Source organism: Pipistrellus kuhlii, unplaced genomic scaffold, assembly GCF_014108245.1.
Source record: "Pipistrellus kuhlii isolate mPipKuh1 unplaced genomic scaffold, mPipKuh1.p scaffold_m20_p_83, whole genome shotgun sequence".
Classification (NCBI taxonomy): Eukaryota; Metazoa; Chordata; class Mammalia; order Chiroptera; family Vespertilionidae; genus Pipistrellus; species Pipistrellus kuhlii.
In genome coordinates this window covers 173,014-191,332 of record NW_023425588.1, presented here as the reverse complement: position 1 = coordinate 191,332, position 18,319 = coordinate 173,014, and the positions used below count along the sequence as shown (strand labels likewise).

The 18,319-nt window shown below is 55.3% G+C and overlaps 1 long non-coding RNA gene and 2 gene segments (V, D, J or C); 1 reads left to right on the top strand and 2 right to left on the bottom strand.

Moving 5' to 3' along the window:
- Positions 1-14,829, top strand: part of LOC118712126 — a 57,176-nt gene extending 42,347 nt beyond the window's left edge. The window contains exons 4-5 of the long non-coding RNA XR_004985972.2: positions 5,084-5,088; positions 14,738-14,829. This is a non-coding gene — a long non-coding RNA (uncharacterized LOC118712126). The remainder of the gene's footprint in view (positions 1-5,083; positions 5,089-14,737) is intronic.
- The window catches only part of LOC118712129, a 199,876-nt gene that overhangs the window by 45,811 nt on the left and 135,746 nt on the right, over positions 1-18,319 (bottom strand). The window contains 1 exon segment of the C gene segment in view: positions 6,004-6,010. Within this exon segment, the coding sequence occupies positions 6,004-6,010 (7 nt within the window).
- The window catches only part of LOC118712122, a 106,738-nt gene that overhangs the window by 9,627 nt on the left and 78,792 nt on the right, over positions 1-18,319 (bottom strand). The window contains 1 exon segment of the C gene segment in view: positions 7,392-7,399. Within this exon segment, the coding sequence occupies positions 7,392-7,399 (8 nt within the window).

The following is an 18,319-nucleotide window of genomic DNA, read 5'->3' as shown; positions in this document are numbered from 1 at the left end:
GGCCCCAGTGCTCGAAGTAAGCATAGGCACAGTGAGTGGCCCCAAGCTGTGGCCTCAGAAATCCCCGCAGCAGCTGGGGTCCCCCAGGAGCCACAGGAGACACCAGGTTGCTCTCTGCTCACAGACACACCCCCAGGGCCCAGGCAGGCCCCCTCACGCCCCCTGTCCTCAGGGCTGGGTTTGGACCTCCTTCCTGACACCAGGCTCATCCCACTGACCCTGCCTGGCTGCTCCCCGGCACCCAGCTGTGCCCCTTGACTGGGACGGCACCCCATCTCATGCTCCCACCCAGCCCTCAGAGCCCCTGGCCCTGAGCTCTGAGCCCCGGGCAGCTGGCTGGGTTTTTGTAGAGCTGTCAATCACTGTGCCCCAGTTGGCACTGTGGTCCCTGGCTTAGCCAAAACCTCTAGGCTAGGGTGGGACAGGTGGGTGGAGATGGGTCTCCCCCTGAGGGCCAGGCTGGGATAGGAGGGCACAGAGCAGAGGAGACCCCAACATCTAGTCCTGCTTTTCCCTTTTCTTAAAAATAAGAGCAGATTCAAGGCTGTGCTGAGGCTCTCTCCTGCTTCGCCTCCCCCCTGCCCCCCCCCCACACACATTTGGTTTGTTCTTAGTGGAGAAAGGCCTCATCCTGGGAGGTTTGGGGGGCTGATGGAACCCCTAGTCCATCTCTGATCTGTGGGGCAGTCTGTCAGGGGCTCAGCTGAGAGGCTGCTTTCTCTCTCTGGCCGCATCTCATTAATTCTACCTGTTCGCTGCCCCACAGGTACGGGATCCTGGGGTAGGCTGCTGAGACAGTGTCCCACAGGGTGGTTCCCGCCCAGTCCCCTGGGGCGACTGGTCCTTGTGGGGGAGGTAGTCTCAGGAGGGTAGTGAAGGGAGGGTCCCTCCCCAACACCTGTCAGGCTGTTGTCCCCCAACTCCTGGCCACAGGGAGGGGAGGGAGGACGGCATCAGCTCCTGTCAGATGGGCTGGTACCAGGGCTCCAAGGGCACCAGGGATGGGATGGAGGGCACAGGCTGCCTGGGCCAGGTGCCAGCCTGCAGGTGTGCCCAGGGGCAGGCTGTGCTGGGGGGACAGGGGCACAGACACAGCCTCATAGCCTCTCAGCCTCAGCCTCACAGCTTCAGCCTCACAGCCCTGAGGTCTGGGAGGGCAAGATAGTGCCCTGACCACTGTCTGGGGGAAGGTGAGAACCCAGTGTGTTGAGAGGCCCCTGTGTGCGTTGTGTGTATGAGAGAGTGAAAGCATGGGTGTACATGTGAGTACATATGTGTGCTGATATGCAAATGTACATGTGTGTATATCTATGCATTTGTGTGCACATGATTGGGCATGTGAGCGCACACACATGTGCACGGTGTGTGCATATGTTCACATGTACATGAATGGGTGGGTGTGTGCCTATGTACATGATCGGGTATGTGAGCATACATGTGTGTCACTTCAGGCAGAAGAACCACCAAGTGGAGGCCCAAGGCTGGCCTGGTGCCTGGGGAGCTCAGGTGGCTGTATGTAGCTGAGTTGACAGGGGACCCGAAGCCCCGTGAGGGGCTGGACATGTCCTGGACTTTGCTTAAAGTCTCCCTCCAGAAGGTTCTGCCTGGTCCAGTATGGACGGATTTGGGTTGAGCTCGGGTGTGCGGGACGAAAGGCCTGTGCTGAGAGAGGTTAGGGAGCACATGGGATGGTGAGCAGAACCACGGAGTGCCCACGGGGTCAGGGAGAGTAGGGTCCTGGGCAGCACTGCCAGAACTCAGCAGAGCGGGGTCCCAGGATCCCAGGTCTGGAGAGATGGGGGGCCCCTGAGGCGGAGCTGCAGATTCAGCGAGGAGACAGCCAAGGTTGAGGGTCTGGTTCTGGCCTCTGAGCCCAGGGGAAGAGGGTGGTGATGGGGGAGGTACAGTCTGCCCTGTCCTGAGGGAATGAGAGTCCGGACCTCCAGGCTCTGGGGCCAGCTATAGCCCACGGAAGGCTCCTCAGGCCTCAGACCCTCTGCAGGATCTTCCTGCCTTGGCCTCTGCTCTGGGCCTCCTGCCTCCTGCTCAGGAAGAAAGGGTGGGGCTGTCCTTGACCATTCAGGAAGCACCTGCTAGGCTCCCCAGCCTCTGTGCCTGATGCGAGAGGGGAGGGGCCCACCCTGCCCTGCTGGCCCCTTTCCTCCAGCTCAACTCCATCCCTCATCCTTAGCCTCCACCTCTCATCTTCAGCTCCCGAATCCCTCATCCTTAGTCCCATCCTTCATCCTTATGCTCCACCCCTCATCCTTAGCCCCATCCCTCATCCTTAGCCTCCATCCCCCATCTTCAGCCACCTTCCCTCATTCTTAGTCTCCTTCCTTTATCCTTCTCATTCTTAGCCTCCATCCCTCATCCTTAGCCCTAATCCCTCATTCTTATCCCCTATTTCTCACCCTTTGCCCTATCCCCCATCCTTAGCCCTCAACTCTCATCCTTAGCCCCATCCCTCATCCTTAGCTTCCATTCATCATCCTTAGCCATCATACCTCAATATTGTTTCCCATCCTTCATTCTTACCCCCATCCCTCATCCTTAGCCCCATCCCTCATCCTTAGCTCCCGTCTTATCCTTAGCTCTCATCTCTCATCCTTTGCCCCATCCCTCATCCTTAACCCCATCTCTCTTCCTTAGCCCCATCCCTCATCCTTAGCTCTCATATCTTATTATTATCCATCCCTCATTCTTAGCCCCATCCCTTATTCTTAGCCCCATCCCTTATCCTTAGCCCCCATCCCTCATCCTTAGCTTCATGCCTCATCCTTAGCCCCATCCCTCATCCTTAGCCTGCATCTCTTATTTTTAGCCCCATCCCTCATCCTTAGACCCATCTCTCATCCTTATCATTCTTTGCCCCAATCTGTCTTCCTCTGCCTCCATCCATCATCCTTAGCTTCCATCCCTTATCCTTTGTCTCCATCCCTCCTTCTTAGGACTCATCCCTCATCCTTAGACTCCATCCCTCATCCTTCTCATCCTTAGCCCCCATCTCTCATTTTTAGCCACATCCCTCATCCTTAGCCCTATCCCTCACCCTTAACCCCCATCCCTCATTCTTAGCCCCATCTCTCACCTTTAGCCCCCATCTATCATTTTTGGCTCCTATCCATCATCCTTAGCCTCTGTCCATCATCCTTAGCCTCTCTCCCTCATCCTTAACTCCCTTCCTTCACCTTAGCCTCCATCCCTCATCCTTCTCTTCCTTAGTTTCCAGCCCTCATGCTTAGGTGCAATCCCTCAACCTTAGCCTCCAAATCTCATCCTTAGCCCCCTCCCTCTTCCTTAGCCCCCATCCCTCAGCCTCAACCTCATTCCTCATCCTTAGTCTCCACCCCTCATCCTTTTCATCTTTAATACCCATCTTTTATCTTCAGCCCCCATTCCTTATCCTTAGCCCCCATTCTTCATCCTTAACTCCCCATTCCTCATCCTTAGCTTCCATCCTTACTCTGTACTCTTATCCTCCATCTTCAGCTCCTATACCCCAGTCCCAGCCCTCATCTGCCTCGAGCACACATCTCTCTTCCACACTCTCATATGCCTCACAGTGGGCTCCAAGTTTTATGCTATGTGGTATGTCTTTGTATTGGGATATTTCCATTTCTTTTTTTAAAATATATTTTATTGATTTTGTACAGAGAGGAAGGGAGAGAGATAGAGAGTTAGAAACATCGATGAGAGTCATCGATCAGCTGCCTCCTGCACACCCCCTACTGGGGATATGCCTGCAACCAAGGTACATGCCCTTGACCGGAATCAAACCTGGGACCCTTCGGTCCCCAAGCCAATGCTCTATCCATTAAGCCAAACCGGTTTAGGCAGAATATTTCCATTTCTATCTTTGTTGCATAAAGTTTATCTTTATTCAAGGAAATACTTTTATTTCCGATAGTCTGTATTAATCTGAATATGTATGCATACACATGTACAAATATGCACCCATGTTCAATATTCAATATGTATATATAGGTTATTAAAAGTAAACTTACATTATAATGAAATATTAATACATACGAGTGTAAGGAAGCACATAGAGCCAATTCCCATGTTCACATGAGTGGTGTATTTGAACGCTGTATAGGGCATGAAGTTCTTGGTTCACATTTTGTCTCAACGTGTTTTATAGGCGTTGGTAAAGGTTTTGGTTTTGGTTTTGGTTTTGGTTTTAGAAATCAGGCCAGACTCATTCCTGTCTTATAAATGACATGGATTTCTTGCTTAAGTGCCATTTGCTTTAAAGTCCAGTGACTCAAATAAAATATATTTGCTATTGATTGCTTGGGGGCATGTTTTCCTGGTAATTTAAAGAAATTTCTGGGATGCTGTTTTGAACCAGGTCGGGGAACATTGGCTCTGGGTCCCTGACTGCCTCTCCCTGCGGCTGGCCAGCGATGTGGTCTGGTGTCCTTCACAGGAGAGCACAGGATGGGCAGGCAGCAAATGGCGAGTCACACTTTGGAGGTCCCACCTGCTGACCCCACTCACATCTCACTGGGCAGACATGGGTGGCAGGGGCACCCTTGGCTGTGTGTGAAGGGTGTGTTGACCAGGGGTGCTGGGGCACTTGGATGATAGTCTGCTAGAGAGGGTTGGAGCAGAAGCTGTAATAGTGGCCTTGAGGCTCCACAGCCCACTTCAGCCTATGGCTGCCAATTCAAAATGGCAGGAGTTGAGGGACATGGGTGCTGCATGGGAATGAACTGGAAAGAGAGGAGGGCGGGCAAAGGGTGGGTACTGCAAACAGCAATTCTGGAGGGGAGCTGTGGGTGCAGAGGAGCCCAGAGATTGGCCTGGGAGAAGGGGCTGGAGGGAGAGGGCCAAGGACCTGAAGGTATCCATCAGGTGACAGGGATCGGGGAGAGGATGCACCTTCCACAGATGAAGGTCCCAACCAGGAAGGCAGGTGCTCTTTGTGTGATGTGTATGTGTGTGAGAGCATGAGGAATGTGAATGTAAAAAGTGTGAGGAGTGTGAGTGTGAGAAGAGTGAGGAGTGTGAGTGTGAGGAGTACAGAATGTGAGTGAGAGGAGATTGAGTGTGAGGAGTGTGAGTATAGGAGCATGAGTCTGAGTGTGAAGAGAGTGAGTGTGAGAAGTGTGAGGAGTGTGAGTGTGAGGAGTATGAGAAGTGTGAGAAGTATGAGTAATGTGAATGTGAGGAGTCTGAGAAGTGTGAATGTGGATGTGGTGTGCAGGATTGTGAGGAATGTGTGTGAGGAGTGTGAGTGTGCCTGTGTCACTCTGAGGCTGAGGCTCCCAAGGAGGCTGGGCTCTTAGGCGGGATGGAAGAGGCAACAGAAAGTCCACCCAGGCCCTCAGGGTGGCTATGGCGTCTCCGTAAGGGACACGAGGGCAGATGGCGAGGTGGGCTGTCCAATGGTGGGGAGAGTGGGGCATGGTGCCCATGCAGCCTCTTCCTGCCATGCTGTCCAATCTGAGCAAAGCATCCTGGCAGGGACAGCATCCTTGTCCAGGCCCAGCTGGGGGCTGGGCTGGGGCTGGAGTGACTGTGCAAGGGGCTTCCTGGGGTCCCCCACCCCATCATGCCCTTCAGGATGATTGGCATCAGCAGGCCTGGGCCACCCCCCAGAACTGCTGCATCTGCTTCTTGAGGATATTCCCCAGTGCCACTCGGCATTGAACTGCAATGTGCTGAGCTTAGGGATTCTGAGAGGGCTTCTGTCTCACCACCTTCTGGTGTCCCAGGGCCTTCCATGCCCTTTGCCCCCTCTGGCTGGTTCCTGCGTGCCAGGGCAGGTCTTCAGGGACCCCAGACCTTCGTCCAGCTAAGTCTCTGGTCCCCAAATAGCCAGGGCATCACAAATCCTGGAGGCTCCTTCACTCCAACTGCAGCTAAAGTGATGCCTCCTCCAGGAAGCCACCCTGACTGACCCAGACTGGACTGGACCAGGTGACCCACTCTCCATGTCTGCCCTTGGCTCTCTTGGGGCCTCACGTGGTCACATCCAGGGCCGGCCTGGCTCAGGCCCTCTGAGGAAGGAGTGCATGGGTGAACGAAGCTTTGCCGCATTGGGAGTGGATGAAGAAACGTATTATTGACCAGAAGAAGCAAACAAACTGCAGAGACATCCACTCAGAGCGACGGCAGCTCCATGGAGAAGCATGTGAAACCTCCTAGGCTGTGTGGGGAGCGATGGGGGCAGGAAGGGGCTCCAGGGTTGGTGGTTTGGAGACCGAGTTGGTCGGGAGCTTATCTGCTTCCTGCCTTCTGGCGGCCCCCCTCAGTGTCCGGATCACCACTGGGCAACAGCTGTCTGGGCTGCCTGTTTCACCCCTGGGACCTGGGTGTGAGGCGCCTGTGGGAAGGGAGCTGCCTGGGGTTGGACCCTCTGGGACGGGCTGCTCTTAGGAACTCACCTGTGGAGAGGTGGGTACAGGCTTCTGCAGTCCAGATGTGCACTAGGACACAGGCTGCCCAGTGTAGCCAAGCTCCCAGGGCCAGGACAGAGGCCCTGTGAGGACGCTGGAAAGGCTGTGTCCTGGGAGCTTCGTGGAGGACGTCCCCTGGGTGACCGTCCCTCATGAGGGAAGGGCGGTCGGCTCTGCTGACTGCTGACCGTCAACTTCTGTACTGGCCGCCTGCCTGGCTTTCTGAAAGAGCAGAGACTTGTGAGCAACTGCCCAGATGGGCCTGGGAAGGTTATAGCTGGGGGGAGGGGGGGAGGGGGAGGGTCTGTGGTCCTGGAGGGCATGGGGCCAGCGGAGCTCCAGGCCTCCTGGGTGTGGCTCCCGAGCCTGGAGTGTCTGTGCTCCTGCTGTTGGCTCTGGATGACATAGGTCTGCTGGCACCTCAAAGGTGAGCTCTGGCCAGGGTCCCCAGAGCGGCATCCACTGTCCGGCCCAGCCCCCACGCTCACCATGCAGGGGGACACCGAGGGGTGCCCAGGCTGTGGGGGCTACCCGTGGAGCCTGGGGCTGCCTGGCTGGGAGCTGGGCTTGCCCTCTGACCCCGGCTGCTTCCCGAAGGCCATGGGACGGTTTTAGCCACAGCCTGTATCATGGTGGTAGCTCCCGTAGATCCACGGTGACTCAAGGCCGCTCAGAATCCCCCGGCCGGCCCGGCCTGGCCTCTACCCTGGGGGTGGGCTTCCGGGCTTGGCCTCCTGTGGGCAGGGCTGGGCCCACCGAGGTGGGCTCTGGGGCGCAACGGGCAGGTTTTAAGAGTGGCCTGTGGCACTGTGAACCCCGTAGTTATACCCACACTGCCTGAGGCCCGCACAAATTCTGCCGGGTTCCAGGCGGTTAGGGGCCCCGCCTGGACGTGGTGACCCATGTCCTGGCCCAGGAGCCCCTCAGGCTCTTGCTGTCCCCTGGGAAGAGGGGGCAGCGCAAGGGCATCTCCTGGCTGGAAGGGCGGCGCTGCACCCTGGAGTCTCAGGGCTAGTTCCGGAGAGGGTTTCAGGTGGGGCGAATGTCACTGTGGGCCCAGCTGCTACTGTACCACAGTGACACAGGCAGGACCAGAAACCCCCTGACCTCGGGGAGCTCAGCATACCCCGTGCTCTTCAGTCTTGAGGGGGGCAGGGTGGGGTGCTTGCTCTCTGGATGCATCTCCTGAGCCCCGTGTGCTTGTGGCTTTGGGGAGTTTCCAGCAGGGCCCCTGTGGGAAGGAGCCCATGGCCTGTGGGCTCTGCGCAGAGAAACCCTGGATCAAAGGGGCAGCCTGAGCCGTTTGGTGTGGGGTGTCCCTGGGGGCGCTGTGGGAAGGAGGGGATCCTTGAGGAGCAGAGGCTCATGGAGAAGCTTTTAGATCTTGCCTGAGCTGTGGGGGTATTCACCCTCCAGAGGGTCCCTGTGGAATCTGCCTCCCCTGGGAGGGCAGGTGGGCGGGGCATAGCATCCTCAGATGAGCTCCTCCTCCTGCAGCTGCCAGGCCCCTGCCCTGCACCCGGCATGGCCCACACTCAGCTGCCCTGCTGGTGGCTGCACAGGAGGGAGCTGGACTTGCAAGCCGGGACAGCACCCTGAGGTTGGTGGGAAAGTGGGTGGGGTCACCGTGCTCTTGGGTGAACAGCTCAGCTCCAGACCCTCTGCATCCCCTCCCCCACCAAGAGGTCCTGGAATGTCCCTGTCCCTGTCCAGTGGAAAGAGGCGGGGTGGGCAGTGGGGGAAGGAGGTGAGGCTGGGCCCTGGAGGGCACTCGGCCTGAGCTCCATCCTGTGCCCTGGCCTCTGGATGGGGTGTGGAATTTGAGGGGGGCCTCCCGGGCAGGGCCTGGGCAGGAGGGGTGGGCACTTGGTGGCCTGGTCAGCGCTGCCTAGGGCACTGGCACTGAACACCAGGGAGGTAGCAGTGACCTCTCTCCCTGCAGCTTCCTGCGTCTGCTCAGAGACCCGGCGAGGTCACCGTCTCCTATGACAGGAGGGCGGCCGTCTCGGGCAGGGAAGGGTGCTGGGCAGGTGGGCGGGTTCTGAGCACAGGCTGAGTCACTGTGGATCTACTCCAGTACCCACAGTGACAGAGGCCAAGACAATATGGCCTTGCCCCAGGGGGGTGAGGGGTGAACGCCCCAGGCCTCGGTCCCGGGGAAGCTGGGCAGACGAAATGTGGAGATTCAGGGCCTGTGGCACTGGCAGGGCTCACGCTGCTGACCCAGGTGGGGATGGTGCCTGGCGACCAGGCCAGGGTGCTGGGACCTGCCTGTGGCGGCCTGGGCTGAGCTGGGGCTCAGTAGGCATCTAGTTTGCGCGTGGTGTCCAGGGTCCAGGGTCCATGGGTCTTTGAATGGGGGACCATCTGCCTGTCACAGGAGGAGCTAGGCTACCGCAAGGGCTGGCCTTGGCTCCTGTCTGCCCTGGGAGGAGCACTGGGGGCAGGTTTCAGCCTGAGCAGGGGACAGGGTGGGGCAATGGCCAGGGAGGAGGGAGGCAGAGGCTGGGCTGGAGGTGCTGCCCCCAGCCTATCTGGAGCTGCTGCCCTGGGGCTGGTGGTGGGTCCTTCGAGGGGATGGGGTGTCTTACCCAGGCTGCCCTTCTGGAAGGTTTTGGCTTCAGCTCTGTGACCACTTCTGTATGTCACGGAGTACAAGCCCTCGGTCACATCCTACATCCGAAGCTACCCTCCCAGGAAGGCCCACTGGTGGGTGGTACCTGGGCCAAAGCCTGGATGTGGACAGGGTCCGAGCGTGCAGAGGCCAGGCAGGCAGGCGGGAGCCTGAGTTGTGCAGCCAGAGTGGGGGTGGCCCCCGGACTGAGGACACGGTCAGGCCCCGGGCGGAGTCCTCCACCAGGAACCTGCACCCAGCTCAGAGAATGGAGTGGATGCCCCTGCCGCTGGGTAGGGTGGCCAGCCCCTCTGACAGAAGGGCTTTACCTGTAGGCAAGTCCCTGAGGTTGGATTTCAACCTGGTGTCTGAGACACACGGAGGCCAAGCACCTGGCAGGTAGCCCTTCCTCCCGGGGGGAGAGACCCTGGGACCCCACAGGCCATGCCAGGAGCAGTCCCCCCTCCTGTACCCCAGAGGCTGGGAGCTGCCCCCACCCAGAGCCCTGCCTGCCCAGCTCAGGGGTGAGCTGCCTGTGCAGAGCCGAGAGCAGGCCCAGCTCTCCCTCAGCCCCCCTGAGGGTGCCTGGGGCCCTGCCTGTTGGAGCCTCAGCTCAGACGGTCTGCCAAGGGCAGCTCTGACCTTCTTGCTGGTGTTGAACTTGCCGGACAGGGGCCTGTGGGGTCTGGGAAGAGCCCCCTGAGGCCCCGGCAGCAGGTAGAAGTGGCCCAGAGGCCTAGGGTCAGGGCTACTACCCTGGGAGCGGCCCCTGGCGGCCTGAGGGCCTGGCTGCATGGCTGGGTTTGTGGTGGCAGGTTTGTCACTGTGGTAGCGGTATCCAGGATTGCACAGTGGTATGAGCCTTGGCAAAAAGCTCCTGTGTGTGGTCGGAGGTGCTGTCCTGCGGAGGCCCCGGCCTAGGGGTCTGGTGGGCCCTCCACGTGGGGACCATGGGTCTCAAGGTCCATGGAGCTGGCAGGACAGGGCTGTGGGGGAGCCAAGGGGGCGCTCACTGTGTCTGCCGCCCAGAGGGTTTGTGCTTCGGGCTGCACCACTGTGGTACCACCATACCCATGGTGATGGGGCCCCATTCAAAATCCAGGGGCAGTGCCCCTGAGGGCAAAGCGCAGGCAAGCCTGGCTCCAGCAGGTTTTTTGTTTGTTTTTGCAACAGAGGTCAGCTTTTATTGGAAGTGTTACAAAAGAGCCAGTTTAGTCCAAAAGCCCAAAGCCCATGTCATGATCAGATGCCTCAGATTCTTCTTTCTTGGCTTCCACTTTCTCCTCAGCTGGGGCAGCACCGGCTGCAGGGGCCGGTCCACCGGCCCCCACATTGCACATGAGACTCCCAATGTTGACCTTGGCCAGAGCCTTTGCAAACAAGCCTAGCCAGGAAGGTTCAACACTCATACCAGCTGCTTTAGTGAGCGCCTGGTCTTCTGTCACCGTCACATCCTCGGCATGAGGGCTGAGTAGCTGCGGTGAGCTCCGAGACGGAGGCCATGGTGAGGGTCAGTGCTGGGCGAGCGCAGCCGGGGTGCTGCTAGTTGCCTGGTGAAGTGAGGGCCTCCTCACTCGCCTTACTAAGTGAAGGTCTGAGCACCTTACCTTAACTGCAGCTGGGAAGGGGCTCCAGCGGCGTGTGGTGGGCACTGTGACACTGTGGCTGTGACAGCCAACCCAGAGCAGTAAGCGTAACAGTGACCCAGGCCCGCCCCCTCTTCTCCCTCCCACCCTCCCCCCGGGGGGATCATGGAATCCGTGATGGCCATGGCCTGAGGCAGGCCCCAGGGAGGCTGTGGGCGGGTGCAGGGCTTGGAGCCTGTGAGACCTTGCCTGGCAGGTGGACAGGACCCTGCCCGGCTCTGTCTTGAGGCTCCTCGGCAGGGCACGGTCACTTCAGCCTGCTGTCCGGCCCATTTTGGAACCCAACCCCATTGTGAAGGCCTCTCGTTGACCAATTGCCCCAGGCTCTGTAGGGGTACTGTGGGGCCTTTGGGCCTCCTGGGGCCAGAGGGTGACCCCCACTTGCTGCCAACCCTGGGACTCCGGGTTGGAATTGTGCTCACTGACCTGGGGACATCGGAGAGGAGGGCCCAGCCTCGCTTCACCTGGACCCTGCTTCCCGCCTCTCCCTGGCCCTCTTCCTCCCCCTCTGCTGGGCAGGAGCTGCCCCCCTAATAACGCCTGGAGTTGTACGTTCTGGTGATGGAGACCTGGGTGATCCCCCTCCTGAGGCCGGCCCATCTGCAATGCAGCTGCAGTTCTGTCTGCCCGGCAGGACTTGGAGCAGGTGCAGAGAAGCCTTGGGAGGCCCAGGTGCAGGAAGGCCCAGGGGAGATCCAAGTGCAGGGAAGCCCAGATGAGGCCCAGGTGCAGGGAGGCCCAGGGTGGCCCGGGTGCAGGGAGACCTTGTGCCTCGCCTCCAGATCCTCCCTCCTGCTCCACCCCCTGTGCTGCTGGCTGTTGTGGCCAGGTCTCCTCCCTGGGACATGTGGCCTCCTGAGCCCCGGAGCCCAGGCCTGAAGCAGGAGCTGATCCTCTAGGCCCCTCCGTGGAGTGGCCTCTGCAGAGGGACACCTGCCTGTTTCTAGTCCCAACCTGAGCCCCGCAGCAGCACTGCCTGTCTAGAGGGCACCCCAGGGTGGCGTTGGCGTTCATTGCCCTCAAGTCCCCATAATATTCTGGGGCCCTGCTGGGGGTCCCCTCTTCCCCTGGGTCTTCAGTCCTCTGAACCCCTCCCTCTTCTGAACCTCGAAGGCCTCGTTCCAGGTCCCAGGGGCCCACGTGGGAGCCTTTGCTCTTTAGTCTCAGGGGGTGGAGCCTGCCCTTGGACTGTGCCCAGGTCCCCCAAGGTGGTGGGGTGTGGGGGCTGGGGGTGGGGCAGGAAAGGAACCACAGGCCCAGGACCTGGTGTGGTTCCCAGCACCGCCTGGTGGTCAGTTTAAGACACTTCATTACAGCTGCAGTGCCTGCTGGGGCGGAGGTCTGACATCAGGGGCAGGAGGTGTCTCCTGCGGGTCCCTAGCTGCCTCCTGGGCCCCTCAGGGATGGCAGTGCTGCTGGGTCTGCCCAGCCTGCGGGGTAGGACAACCTAAGGGGCCCCATTGCTCCCTCCTCTCCTGTCTCAGCTAGCGCTCCCCCCTGCCCCCAGCGCTGGGTGCCACTCCCAGGTGTCAGGGTCAGCATGTCCCTACAGAATCCCAGCCCCAGGTGGGCCAGCTCTGCCCAGCCAGATCCTGTGTAAAGGGGGGTGCCTGGGGCTGGTCTGACCCAAACCTCCCTGGTCAGGAGAGGGCTCTGCACAGGCTGCCAGTGTCCTGGGTGCTGGGCCCTGGCTGTGCCCTGGCTGAGCCCTGGCTGTGCCCTGGCTGAGCCCTGGCTGAGCCCTGGCTGTGCCCTGGCTGAGCCTTGGCTATGCCCCTGGCTGGGCCCTGGCTGGGGCCCTGTTGGAGCCTCCCTTTTCCCAGTGAGGCCAACGAGGGCCTGAGGGCCCAGTGTCCCCACTCCTGCTAAGGCTGGGAGGGTGGACCCAGATGGTGACTAACCCCCAGGTCTCCCATCTGGGGCATCTGGCTGCTCCCCACCTCGCCTCCTGCCTCTCAGGTGGTGCGGGCACCACGGGGTGGCCTGGGTGTCTCCGAAGATCAACCTGCCTGAACCCCTTTACTCCCTCTTGGGGGAGGGGTGGCTTCCTCACCAGCGCAGGACCTGGTGGGCCCAGGCACCTTCACCCTGGAGCTGGCACCTGGGCCCCTCTGCCCTGCGGGCCATGCCTCCAGAGCTCAGACATGCCCCAGCCTTCAGAGTGGGGGTAAAGGTGAACTAGAGGCTGGGTGCACCCCTCAGGCCATGGGCTGCTGTTCCAAGGTGAAAGCTGCCTGTGCCCACCACTTAAAAAGAAATAGGATTGCTTTAAAAAATAGAGGTGGTCTGAATTCTCAAGGCCTCTAAGGGGCCTTGAGCCCCACGGGGACCCTTGAGAGGGGGTGACAGAGCAGAGAGCTCTCCTTCCTTCCCTCCAATGAATTCTTAGTGAAAGGACCCCCTCAGCTCCTTCATGCCTCCTTCATGGTCAAACATGGAGCTGCCTTCCTCTCAGGCTTGACCAGGGAGGGCTCTGGAGACTCGACCAGAGGGAACTGTGAGAGCCCAGACCTTCCTGTCCCTCTCTCGAACCACGGCTGGGACCAAAGGGAGCCCCAGAGTGGGAGTGGGGACCAGGCAGTAAGACTGAGAGAAAGAGGAGGAGGATGCAGGTCCCACCAGCAGGTGATGCCACAGTGGATGATGCTACAGTGGATGATGCCACAGTGGGTGATGCCACAGTGGGTGAGGACACAGTGGGTGAGGACACAGTGAGGGAAGTCACAGTGGGGGAGGACACAGTTGGGGAGATCACAGTGGGGGAGGACACAGTGAGGGAGGTCACAGTGAGGGAGACACAGTGGGGGAGATCACAGTGAGGGAGGACACAGTGGGGGAGGTCACAGTGGGGGAGGTCACAGTGGGTGAGGACACAGTGGGGGAGGTCACAGTGGATGAGGTCACAGTGGGTGAGGTCACAGTGGGTGAGGTCACAGAGGCTGAGGTCATAGTGGGTGAGGTCACAGTGGGTGAGGTCACATTGTGTGAGGTCAGTGGGGGAGGTCACAGTGGGGAAGGTCACTGTGGGGGAAGTCACAGTAGGTGAGGACACAGTGGGTGAGGTCACAGTTGGGTGAGGTCACAGTGGAGGAGGTTACAGTGGGTGAGGTCATTGGGGAGGTCATAGTGGGTGAGCATTGGGGAGGTCACAGTGGGTGAGGTCACAGAAGGTCTGCTGGCTCTGTGCTAGGCCACCTCCTGCCCATGCCTGTCACTGCAGAGTGGAAACACCCTGCTCTTTGAGGCCTGGATCCAAGGAATGTCCTGTCAGTGGCAACAGGTTAAACAGAGCTCTGGGAGAGTCATGATTTTATTTTAATTTATTTCCCAGAGGCCAAGTGTGCAGCACATCGTGCATGAGTAAATGGCTTCTGCTTGCCTCACTGGTCACCCTGCCCATCGCTGCTCAGAGCTCTTGCCCTGCTCTTCGCCTCTGGTAGCTCTCTGATGCTCCTAACCCTCCAGGGCTCATGGCTCTTCACCACCAGTAGCTCGAGTCCTGCCCTGCCTGATGGCAGAGCCCAGGCTCCTTTGGTCGTGATATTGTGACAGTGTGACAGCCAAGGGCTTTTTATTAATATAGGTTTTTTAAATCCTCACTTGAGGGTATTTCTCCATTGATTTTAGAGTGAGTGGAAAAGAGAGGGAAAGGCAGCGAGAGACATCAGAGTGAGAGAAACACATGGATTGGTTGCCTCCTGCACCAGCCCAGACAAGGACCCAGGCTGGGGAGGCCATTGCAACAGAGGTACATGCCCTGGACCATAATAAAACCTGGGACCCTTCAGTTTGCAGGCTGATGCTCTCTAGACACTGAGCAACCGTCTGGGATATTTTATTGTTTATGATGAAGAATAAACAAAGTTGTAAAGGAAACCCTCTTTGGCCAACCCCTGCAAATGCCCTTGGGGCTGATTTTTGAGTTTAGTGAGTCCTGAGTTTAGTCATTCCAGTAGTTCTGAGGGGACAGTGCTGGCCCTGAGCGCCCCCTGGTGTTTTTAGCGCCGACTGCAGCCCAGCCCTGCTGCCTCCCTCAGGCTCACACTGACTTCCACTCACTGTGTCTGTAGCACAGTAATACACAGCAGTGTCCTTGGCTCTCAGGCTGTTCATTTGCAGATACAGCATGTTCTTGGCGTTGTCCCTGGAGATGGTGAATCGGCCCTTCACAGAGTCTGCATAGTATGTGCTACCACCTGTGTTAGTAATGCGTAAGACCCACTCAAGCCCCTTCCCTGGGGCCTTGAGGACCCAGTCCATGTGGTAGCTACTGAAGGTGAATCCAGAGGCTTCACAGGAGAGTCTCAGAGACCCCCCAGGCCACACCAAGCCTCCCTCAGACTTCACCAGCTGCACCTCACACTGGACACCTGCAAACACAGAGACACAAGGTGGACTTGGAATCACATGGAAGCAGCCGAAACTGGTTTGGCTCAGTGGTAGAGTGTCAGTCTGCGGACTGAAAGGTCTCAGGTTCGATTTTGGTCAGGGGCATGTACATTGGTTGCAGGCACATCCCCGGTAGGGGGTGTGCAAGAGGCAGCTGGTCAACGTTTCTCTCTCATTATTTCTAGCTCGCTCTCTCCCTTCCTCTCTTTAAAATATCAATAAAATATATTAAAAAAAGAAAGAAAGAAATCTCAACCCTCCCCCCCCAAAAAAAAAAAAGAATCACATGGAAGCACAAACAGGCACAGGAACAGGTCTAAGTGCTCCCCTCTCCTGAGAATGACCTTGAAGAATGATCAGGAGAAAATCACAACTTGTCACCAAGTCCATGGTGGAGCCACTGGGGTCCTGACTCAGGCACATGGGTTCTGGGTGTCTCCCTAGCATGGGAGCTGGTCCCTCATTTATGAGCAGGAGAGGAGCCCCATTTGCATGGAGTCTGGATATAAGGGTGCAACTGGGACCCTGGGCTGCATGCCTGACCTTGTCATCCTAGGGCGACCCCAGATGGCAAAAGACTGAAGGATGCTGGCCACAAGGGGTCCTGTCACCACCCACCCTCTTTCCCTACTTTCCTTACACCCAGTCATCCTGATTTCATTCCTTTGGATGAGACCTTGCATTGGAATGATGCTTTTATTTTGAGACTGAAATATCATGGTTAAGAGAGCAGGATTACTGTGTCTTACAGTTCTAGCTGGTCTCCCACATTCTACAATATTTCTCCCCTATGAATACCTCAAATGTGTACAAGTGAGGAGGCAGGAGAGGCTGGGCTGGACACTGTGGCCACAGCCTCTGTCTCAAACCTGTTGTCCCTGTCACAAGCACGCATCTGCCTGCCCAAAACCACAGATTTCACTGGACTTCCCTGCTGTTTATGCACAAAAGGCCTGTGTTCCCAGCCTCTCAATGTGGAAGAGTTTTTATCTTTTAAAATGGAGCCCTGGCTGTTGTGGTTCAGTGGTTGGACCATTGGCCTGCACACCACGGGGTGTGAACTCTTTAGAATTAATTCCATTTAGGAAACAGGTTTGTAAAAGTAAAGGCCATAACAAGAGGTAAGACAGACCATTACATAATACGAGAGAGAGCAATTGAACAAGAAGATATAATTCTAATAAACATATAAATCTGCTCTAATATGGGAGAACCCACATACATAAGACAACTTCTGGAAGATATCAACGGAGAGGTCAATAGCAATACAGTCATAGTAGGGGACTATAATATCCCACTGACACCACTGTATAAATCCTGTAAACAAAAATCAGCAAAGAAACAGCAATCTTAAATGACTAGCTCAATGGGCCTAATTGACATCTTTAGTATATTTTACCCCAAACCAACAGAATATACATTCCTCTCAAGTGCACGCGGGACATTTTAGAAGATAGAACAGATATTTGGACACAGGCAAAGTCTCTTCAAATTCAGGAAGATAGAAATCATAACAAGCATTCTCTCAGATCACAATGGCCTAAAATTAGAAATAATATACAATAAAAACAATGAAAAAAATCAAACACTTGAAGGTAAATGGCATGCTATTAAACAATGATTGGGTTGCCAAAGAGATCAAGGAATAAATAAAAAAACATCCTGGAAACAAATGACAATAAAAACACAACAATCTAAATCTATGGGACATAATGAAAGTAGTCCTGAGAGAGAAGTTCATAGCTCTACAGGCCTACCTTTAAAAATAAAAATAAAAAGTGGTAATAAAGTATCTAACCTTGCAACTTAAAACATTAGAAAGAGAGAAACAAAAAAAGCCCACAGTAACCAGAAGGAAAGAAATAATAAAGGTCAGAGCAGAAATAAATGACACAGAGAACAAAACAAACAAACAAAAAATAACAAAACAAAAAAAAGCTATTCAAAAGATCAATGAAACCAAGAGCTGGTTCTTGAAAGGATAAACAAGATTGGTGAACCTCTAGCCAGGCTCACCAGAAGCAAAGACAGAGCACCCAAATAAGAAAAATCATAAATGAAAGAGTCAAAATAACAATAGACCCCACAGAAATACAAAGGATTGTAAAACAAACAAACAAAATACTGCAAACAACTCTACTCCACCAAACCGGCCAACTAAGACAAAATGGACATATTCCGAGAAAAACACAACCTCTCAAAACTCAATCAGGAAGAATAAAAAAACCTGCATAGACTGATAACTACTAATGAAATTGAGTCAATAATAAAAAACCTTCTAGCAAACAAAAGCCCTGGATTGGATGGCTTCACAGGGGAGTTTCACCAAACATTCAAAGAATTAAAACCAATCCTTCTCAGACTATTCAAAAAAAAAAAATTCAAGAGGAAGGCACTCTCCCAAGTTCTTTCTATGAAGTCAACATTACACTAATCCCAAAACCAGATAAATACACTGCAAAGAAAGAGAATTATAGACCAATATCCCTGATGAACATAGATGGTAAAATCCTCAACAAAATTCTAGCAAATTGGATCCAGCAGTACATCAGAAAAATCATACACTATAACCGAGTGGGATTTATTCTAGGGATGCAAGGATGGTACAATATCCACAAATCAAAAACTGTGAGGCATTACATAAACTAATTGAGAGACAAAAATGACATAATCATTACAATTGATACAGAAGAGGCATTTGACAAAGTCTAACACCCTTTTCTGATAAAAATGCTTAGCAATGTGGGAATGGAGGGATCATACCTCAACACAATAAAAGCCTTATATGTTGAACCTACAGCCAACATCATACTCAATGGGCAAAAACTAAAGGCATTTTTCCTTAAAACAGGAACAAGACAGGGATGCCTGCTTTAACCACTCCTCTTCGACATAGTACTGGAAGTGCTAGCCATACAGATCAGACAAGAAGAAGAAACAAAAGGCACTCAAATTAGTAAAGAAGAAGCAAAACTTTCCTTATTTAGAGATGACATGATATTATACATAGAAAACCTGAAAAAAATTATTAGACTTAATAAATGAATTTGGCAATGTAGCAAGATATAAAATTAACACCCAGAAATTTTTGGCAGTTTTGAGAACGGTTTATATGAAACCTTGATTATATTGTAAAAAATTAGTTTATCAAGTAATCAGAATATGCACCTTTATTGAAAAAGCAAAGTAAGTAAACATATACATTTGACCCATGAAGTACACTCCCAGCAAATCTGAAAAGCAGGCTTGGTGGTGGTCTGAGG